The sequence below is a fragment of the Galeopterus variegatus genome, unplaced genomic scaffold, assembly GCF_000696425.1.
Source record: "Galeopterus variegatus unplaced genomic scaffold, G_variegatus-3.0.2 Scaffold1932, whole genome shotgun sequence".
Classification (NCBI taxonomy): domain Eukaryota; kingdom Metazoa; phylum Chordata; class Mammalia; order Dermoptera; family Cynocephalidae; genus Galeopterus; species Galeopterus variegatus.
This window is the reverse complement of record NW_007728043.1, coordinates 288929-298083: the sequence shown is the minus strand read 5'-3', so window position 1 is coordinate 298083 and position 9155 is coordinate 288929. Positions and strand designations below refer to the sequence as shown.

The 9155-nt window shown below is 34.2% G+C and overlaps 1 protein-coding gene across 1 annotated transcript in view; it reads left to right on the top strand.

Annotated features, from left to right (window-relative positions):
- Positions 1-261: 261 nt before the first annotated feature.
- Positions 262-9155, top strand: part of BIRC3 (baculoviral IAP repeat containing 3) — a 14327-nt gene continuing 5433 nt past the window's right edge. The window contains exons 1-5 of the mRNA XM_008579631.1: positions 262-2326; positions 2432-2531; positions 5324-5402; positions 6278-6326; positions 8230-8472. Of these exons, the coding sequence (XP_008577853.1) occupies positions 1474-2326; positions 2432-2531; positions 5324-5402; positions 6278-6326; positions 8230-8472 (1324 nt within the window). The 5' untranslated portion in view covers positions 262-1473. The remainder of the gene's footprint in view (positions 2327-2431; positions 2532-5323; positions 5403-6277; positions 6327-8229; positions 8473-9155) is intronic.

Sequence of the window (9155 nt, the reverse complement as noted above, 5' to 3'; positions counted from 1 at the left end):
AGTACCAAATTTGTGCAATTTGATTATCCATCTTAGTCTATAAACTTGGCACTTTGTGATTTTTTAAAATAAATCCACTACCAGAGTAGAAGATTTGATGTTGGCTCTGGGGACACTTAGGAAAACAAAAATTCAAAAATGTTTTGAGCAGGTAATAAATTGAATAACTCTACAATGTTAATTCTTTGAAGGAGACAAAAATTTAAAAAATCTTTAAAAGTTTCATTATTTTATAGCCATGTCTAAATTATCTTTAAAAACTTTTTTTTAACCAAGGGAGCAAAATATATATCATGCTTCTGTTTTTCCAAAAATAACCTGAATATAGTAATGAAGTTCAGTTTTGTTATTGATAGTTTGTGGCAGAATCTCCATTTGTAGCACCTGTTTTCTACTTAATATAAAGGACATGTTCAGGTTCTAGAATGAAAAAATGGTGACATTGAGTTGCTTCAACAGCATGAAACTGGGTCCAAAAGACCAACTGAGCAAATATATTAATCTCTGCTACTTTATTTTAAATAGAATGTTTAATTTTTTAAGATCTAATAGTATCACTATAACTAAGCAGTCATGTTCCTGATGACCTATGAGGAAGTAATAATCTTAAAACCAGGTTTTAAGATGAGTTAGCCAATTCTGTTACTACTTAAACTCTTTATTTGGAGGGGAATTTTAGATTGTTTTGTCCTCCCTATTAAAATGATTGTAGAAAGACAAATTACTTAATTTGAGAAAGATTTGAGATATACCATATTTCGCTGAATCTAAGATCTCATCAATTGTAAGACACCATTATTTTATGTACCTCTAAGAAATAAAAATGCTGCTAATTAAAACACAATATGCCATTAATTGTAAGATACTTCTTGATAACAGAAATATTAAAATGGGCATCTTAGAATCAGTGAAATAAGGTAATGTATTATTTTCCTCCTTTAATGTACATCTTAAGCTTTTTTTCTGCCTACCAAACTTCAGTTCCTAAAAAGCAAAATAATTTGAATATTTTTGCTGTAGAACATTTGGGGAGCATAGCTTTTCACCATGAAAAGAAGCAAGCTTCACAAGTCAGACATTTTATCTTCAGGTTGGTTGAATGCCACCGAAACATTCTAGTGGCCTAGAGAAGTTGACCTACCTATGGAGATACCTGACACTAAATGGCATTCTGATGCCCTAAAATACTTTATGCTTCATAAAAGGTTTTAATTTTCATCACAGGTTACTATGTACCATCATGTTTACATTTTATGTATAAAGATTTTGCGAAGGTGCAGTTGTGCATAATTGTCCCTTAAAATGTATCGGAATAGGATTTAGAATCTTGCCCTAAATGCACAGAAGAAAAAAGAATAAAAGATTTCTCATTTTAGATGTTCAACCTAGTACTAAACTAATAAAATCAAAAGTCATGCACAAAACTACCTCCCAGAGAAAGGCTAGTCCCTTTTCCTACCTATCCATTTCATTATGAACATAGTAGAAAATAGCATATTTTTATCAAATTTGATGAAAAATGCCAATATGTTTGAACTGAAATATGACCTTTCATGTGAACTGTACCGAATGTCTACGTATTCAACTTTTCCTACCGGGGTTCCCATCTCAGAAAGGAGTCTTGCTCGTGCTGGTTTCTATTACACTGGTGTGAATGACAAGGTCAAATGCTTCTGTTGTGGCCTGATGCTGGATAACTGGAAAAAAGGAGATAATCCTATTGTAAAACATAAAAAATTGTATCCTAGCTGCAGATTTGTTCAGAATCTAAATTCAGCAAACAATTTGGAAGCTACCTCTCAGCCTACTTTTCCTTCTTCAATAACGAATTCCACACACTCATTACTTCCAAGTTTGGAAAACAGTGGATATTTTAGTGGCTCTTATTCAAGCTTTCCATCAAGTCCTGTGAACTCCAGAGCAAATCAAGATTTTTCTACCTTGAGGACAAGTCCCTACCACTGTGCAATGAATACAGAAAAGGCCAGATTACTTACTTACCAGATGTGGCCATTGACCTTCCTGTCACCAACAGATCTGGCAAAAGCAGGCTTTTACTACATAGGCCCTGGAGACAGAGTGGCTTGCTTCGCCTGTGGTGGAAAATTAAGCAATTGGGAACCGAAGGATGATGCTATGTCAGAACACCTGAGACATTTTCCCAATTGCCCGTTTTTATCAAATCAGCTTCAAGACACTTCAAGATACACTGTTTCTAATCTGAGCATGCAGACACATGCAGCCCGCTTTAAGACATTCTTTAACTGGCCTTCTAGTGTTCTAGTTCATCCTGAGCAGCTTGCAAGTGCAGGTTTTTATTATATGGGTAAGAAACTTAATCTGATAATAAAAAAATCAATATGTTTTCTCTTTTATGTTTTAGTGGGAAAATTGTATGTGTTCATAAGTTTTGGTCCAAAATTAACTTTAGGTCACAGTGATGATGTCAAATGCTTTTGCTGTGATGGTGGACTGAGGTGTTGGGAATCAGGAGATGATCCGTGGGTGGAACATGCCAAATGGTTTCCGAGGTAATTGTTTTAAAATTCTCTTTGCAAATTTTTGTGATTATCATAAGATGGGTTATATGGGTTTACTTTACAATCAGCAGTTACTTTATTCTGTGTTTGTTTCAGCAATACATTTGTGAATAAGTTTTTTTGTGTTTGTTTTTGTTTTTTCCTTTTTGTCTTTTTTCGTGACCGGCAACGGATCGCAACCCTCAGTGTCGCGCCTGTACCGGACCGGGACCGGCAATGGGATCGCAACACTGTTGCGCCCACACCTCGCTCAGCCAGTGAGCGGCCGGTCTGTATGTGGGATCCGAACCCTCGGCGGGAGCGCCACCACGCTCCCAGGCGGCGCACTGTAGCAGTGCGCCACCAGGCCGGCCCATAAGTTTATTACTTAGAAAAATAATTACTTAAAATGTTTTGATGGATTTAAGGCAAAGAAGAAATAGATTTGGGATTAAAAAGATTTTGTTTTAGAAATATATATATACATATAGTAAAATAATACATGCTTATTATAAAAACAAAGTCACATATTGTAGAAAAGCACAGAAAAAGAAAATGAAAATGTCCAGAAATCTCAGCACCTTAAGATGACCAAGTTATCATTTTCGTGAACATTCTTCCAGACATCTCTTCATGCATATGTACATATATAGACAAATATATACAATTTTACATAAATTAGGTATTACATATAGTTTTGAAACTTTTTTCAGTCAACATATGTCTTGAATGTATTTCTATTCATTCAATATTCAACAATATTAATTGATCACCCACTGCCAGGTGCTGTTCCAAGTGCATAAAATACTCAGTTGAACAAAACCAAGACCCCGGTCTTGTAAGCTTATTTTATAGCAGGAGAGGGCAGACAATAAAAACCTAATAAGTTATATGGCATGTGGGAAGATAATAAGTTCTATGGATAATAAGAAAAAGGAGAGCTGGGTAAGGGAGATTGAAAGTGCCAGGCAGGTTGCAATATTAAATACAATGGTCATGATAAATATAAACTCATGTGTTTTAATCACTACATAGCATTTTATTGTCATGTTTTACCCTTTTGATTATTCTATACTTTTTTTTGTTTTTAAAGATGACTGGTAGGGGGATCTTAACCCTTGACTTGGTGTTGTCAGCACCATGCTCTCCCAAGTGAGCTAACCGGCCATCCCTATATAGGAATCTGAACCCTTGGCCTTGGTGTTATCAGCACCACACTCTCCCAAGTGAGCCACAGCCAGACCTTATTCTATTCTCTTTTATACTCTTTTTCATCTAAATCAGATGGCTTATAATTATGTTTTTCATGGTCAAAACTTTTAGTATTATTTAATGTTGATTACTACCCTTGGCATCCTAACTTATTTCCATCATGTAATTTTTTAAAATATAGTACAGTATTTTATCTGCATTTATAGCAACTTTGTGCTCCCTAACTATTGCAGATTTTAAAAATTGTGAAGATAATAAAGAAGATATATAAATTTTTAAAAAGTGCTGCTAGCTTTCCATTGTGGTAATTTTGTGAATATACAAAAAGAGTGGTAAATTTGCTTTGGTAGTGTCATGAATTCGTTTTCTTAAATTTGACAGTGGATGTACATTATCTAGAAATTGCCAAACATGTGAATATCTGGTATTAGAAAATGTGTTCAAAAAAAAGAAAAAATGAAAAAATAATAATAAAAAAAGAAAATGTGTTCAGTGGGCTGGACTTTTAGCTCAGTTGGTTAGAGCACAGTATAACACCAGGATCAAGAAAAAATGAAAAAATAATAATAAAAAAAGAAAATGTGTTCAGTGGGCTGGACTTTTAGCTCAGTTGGTTAGAGCACAGTATAACACCAGGATCAAGGGTTGGGATCCCCTTAGTGGCCCGCTGAAAAAAAAAAAAAAAAAAGAAAGGAAGAAAAAAAAGGAAATGTATTCAGTTTCTTCATTCCTTCTCTCTTGTCCCTCTTTGTAGATTTTCAGCTTTTAAAACTGTTATGGAGATGAGCAGTATCACTTATTTAGAGAATTTTCTACCTCTCCCCATGGTTTCTGTTTTAATGTCACGCATGAGGGTGTTTTTAGTAATCTTAGAATAGTTGAAGCTCGCAGCTCTGAGTGGAGACCACTACAGTAGACCGAGAGGCTCCTGACACTTAACCACTCCAGCCATGGCAGATTACCAGTTATATCCTTCCTCTTGCTTACATCAACTTGCTGTTCACTGCAGTATCTATGACCACTTCCCCTGAATGAATAATGAATCGGTTATATGTAAGTTTATGCTCATCTGAAATATTTACCAGTTCACAAATGGCTGAATTAGCTTGCCCAAATTAAGATAAACATTTAGGGCTTTTCAAAATTATCTGAACCATAATATATCCTAGTAAATATAAAATAGTAAGATTAGTTTTGTAAAACATTCAAACCATATGAAAAAGATACTAGTAGTAAATCAAATTCATGTTAACTGTGATAAACAGCATTTTAAAAAACAAATTTTAAAATCCACACAAAAAATTCTGAATCCTACCATAGGACACTTAAGGGTTAGTTTTACAAAAAAAAAAAAAAAAAAAATTAAAAGAAAACAAAATACAAGGGAATCAGTTTCGACTGGGCTAGGATTTATTTTTTCCTTCTAATGTTAAGTTTAGAATCAGTGATATTACATGATTCTGTGACTTGGGGAGACACTTAACTAGATTTGAAATCGACTAAAATGCTTAGAAATGAAGAATTTATATTACCAAATTTTCATTTTACTTTTATAAAATAACCTCCCAAGCTTTATTTTGTTTACATTTCAGGTGTGAGTACTTGATAAGAATTAAAGGACAAGAGTTCATCAGTCAAGTTCAAGCCAGTTACCCTCATCTACTTGAACAGGTAGAGAAGTTTCTTTTTCTTTCAATCATTGGTTACCAACAGAGAAGCTATTTTCGGATAATTTCATAGAGGGTATTTTAGTGAAAAGAAAAGAGTTGTTTTAAAAATATTTTTTTTTTTTTTTTTTTTTTTTTACAAAACTCAGCATGATCTTAGAAAGTATTGTTGTTTGGAGAAGACAGATCCATAATTAGTAGCAACCTCCTGAAAAATAGTATGTGTTATGTTTCTTTTTAAGCGTTTCTGCAATCAAGTTGCAATAAAATAAATTATTTGAGGAAAAAATTGGCTGGGATAGTGGCATTTAACACTTTTACTATATAAATTTTTCTTAAAAAGATTTGAGAAAGAAAATTTTATTCTTTCTAATCTTGGAAAAGCAAATTAGAACTTAATAATAGTTTAATTAATAATTGTTAATCAACCACATTGTATATTGACAAAATAAAATAAAATTTGGAAGGAAAAAACTAATAGTTTGAGGGTCAAACATTTTCTAGTCATGGTCAACGGAACTGACATAGGGTCCAACTGACCCCAAAGGATGACCCAGGGAAAGTAAGATCTGTGGATGAAAGGCAAACTGATTGTCTCATAAGTTATTGAAAAGGTATAACCCTCTTCCTGTTTTAATGAAAATAGATTTTATTTGTTAATGCACCCCCCACACACACACATACACACAGAAACTATCAGTTTATGGCCTAGGGAATAACTGTTGAATATAAATGAAATATTGGTTTTGATTTAAATTGACTTGCCAGTAAGCAAGTTGGTTTTTAATAAATCGAATACAACAGGTCTGTTGGCTCATTTTTACTGCAATGGGCAGGATAAGATTCATATTTTAATTTACATATTTTTTTTTTCTGTAGCTGTTATCCACATCAGACACTCCAGAAGATGAAAATGCAGAGTCACCAAGTATGTATAATGTAAATAGAACCATTTGGTACTATTAAGACTGAAAGTTGATAATAATAATGCACATTTGTATTGATTTGTAATTTATAATATATACCTTCAAATACACTATGTTGGTATTTCTCACACTTCAGTGCATATCTGAGTTGCCTGGAGAACTTTAAAAATATTATAGATTTCTAATTTCTGCTTCAGGCCTACTGAATTGAATCAGCATTATCTAAGGGTTTTAACATCTAGAATTGTAACAAACTACAGTCATCCCTTGGTATCCATGGGGGAATTGTTTTCAGGATCTCCTGCAGTTATCTAAATCCCTGGATGCTCAAGACCTTACATAAAATGTATTTGCATATAACCTATACATATCTTCTTGTATATTTTAAATCATCTCTAGGTTACTTATAATACCTAATACAATGTAAATACTGTGTAAATAGTTGTTATACAGTATTGTTTAGAGGATAATGACAAGAAAAAAAAAGTCTGTACATGCTCAATACAGATGCAGTTTTTTTCCCAAGTATTTTCAATCTTTCTTGAATCCAGGGGTGTGGAATTCATGGATATGGAGAGCTGACTGTACATACATCTAGCTTAATCCTTGTTCTTGGACCATTGTGGAAACAGCTGTACTATGACATCAGATTGCTCACATAGTCTTTCTGTGAAGTGGAGAGGGTAGAAAATTTTATTTCCATTTTTCAACAGGGACTCTGAAAATCAGAGAGGTTGAGTAGCTTGTCCATCACTTTAAAGCTAAAGGGTGATAAAGCCAATATTTGAATAAGCTCTTCTACCACATTATCTAGTGTTCGATTCAATTCAATAAGTATTTATTGTGTATCTGCTCTTCTGAGTAAAGAATAAAAAACAGGATAAACTTAACTCCTCTTCTCATAAGCTAATAATCCAAGGGATACAGACACAGATGGGAGAAAGGGACATGGTAGGGAAAGTAAAGTGTGATATGAGAGTGCATGAGGGACAATTAACCCGGACTTGGAGGATCAGAAAAGGCTTTCCAGAGTATTCGTCATAGCAGAGAACCCAAAGGAAGAATAGGAGTTAACCAAGTAACAAAGGGAGGAAAAGAGTATTCCAGGCAGATCATATAAAAGGCCTAAGTGACAAAGGAGAACAGGCACATTTGAGGAAATGAACCAAATCCTATCTGGCCAGAAATAGGAGTTGCAAACAGATAAATGAGTGAAGCATGCCAGCTGTAAGAGTAGTTGACACTGCACGCAGAATTTGACCCAAGAGCCATCAGTTTGTGATTTGTGGGCTAGAGTCATGCAAATGAGTAGGTGGCAAGGGATGAGACTGAAGAGGTGAACAGGGTCCAGACTGTATGAGAACCTATAGGCCACAATTAAATTTTGGATTTTATCCTAAGAACAATGGAATTGTTGATGGAATTTAAGGAGTACGACACAATCAGATTTGTGTTTTTAAGCAGTCACTCTGGTTGCAATGTTGAGAATGAACTGGAAGGGAGCAATATTGTAGGAGGCCTTTGCAGTTACAGAGGTGAGTGAAGATAATGGCCTTTTTCAAACATATGTGATTTAGAAAGCTCATTTTTTCATTCAATGTAGGGAGAAAAAAGAATCTCAATTCTGGTCGGGGGTGATCTTTGACATTGTTTCCTTCTGCTAACATAGGTATATCCAGTTAAGACTGGATAAATGATAATGATAATGCATATTTTATATCTAAATACAATATTCTGCATTCTTATTTTGGTGACTGAACATGTATATCATTTCAAACTTGACAAAGTTCATACCAAATAGTGCTTATATATTTTCTGGGTTTTGTTTTTGGTATTGTTAATAACTTTCAGTTTAAAAAATACACAGACTATCCTAATATGTGTTAAATTCTTTGTTTCATATAGTTATTCATTTTGGACCTGGAGAAAACCATTCAGAAGATGCAGTCATGATGAACACACCTGTAGTTAAAGCTGCTTTGGACATGGGCTTTAGTAGAAGGCTGGTAAAACAGACAGTTCAGAGTAAAATCCTAACAACTGGAGAGAATTATAAAACTGTCAGTGATATTGTATTAGATTTACTTAATGCAGAAGATGAAATAAGGGAAGAGGAGAAAGAAAGAGCAACTGAGGAAAAAGAATCAGGTATGTATATGTATTAATATAGTCTCTATTTCAATAAGGATATCTATCACTCTATATAAGTCACTGAAAATATATTCATCAATCCAGTCAGTCTGGTCAGGTTTTTCTTATGTTTAGTATTCTGAATTCAAATTCTGAAAAATTTTTCACATTAAAATTCATCTGAATCACTCACTAAATTGAAAGTGTATATGTTGAGCAAAAATGTTTTTTCCTGCTTTTCTTTAATTCATATTTTTACTCTGGGTAGTTGACTTTGTATGCAATTATTCATGGCACATTTTTGATCCCAGGCTAGTCACTCATTCCCCATTGCTGTAAATTGGGGTGGTATGAGGGAATCCACCTATAAAATATATTTCTTCCAAAGAAAATCAACGAAGTCTCCAGAGATGACTCCAAGTTATCAATATACAATGATTTACATTGTCAAAAAGAGCCCTTAGCGTCTCAGCCTTATCTACTACTTAGTGTGGTCTGCACATAATCTGCTCATAGCTCAAGAAATTTTTTTTTTTTTTTTTTTTTTAAAGATGACCGGTAAGGGGATCTCAACCCTTGGCTTGGTGTTGTCAGCACCACGCTCAGCTAGTGAGCAAACCGGCCATCCCTATATAGGATCCGAACCCGTGGCCTTGGTGTTATCAGCACCGCACTCTACCGAGTGAGCCATGGGCCGGCCT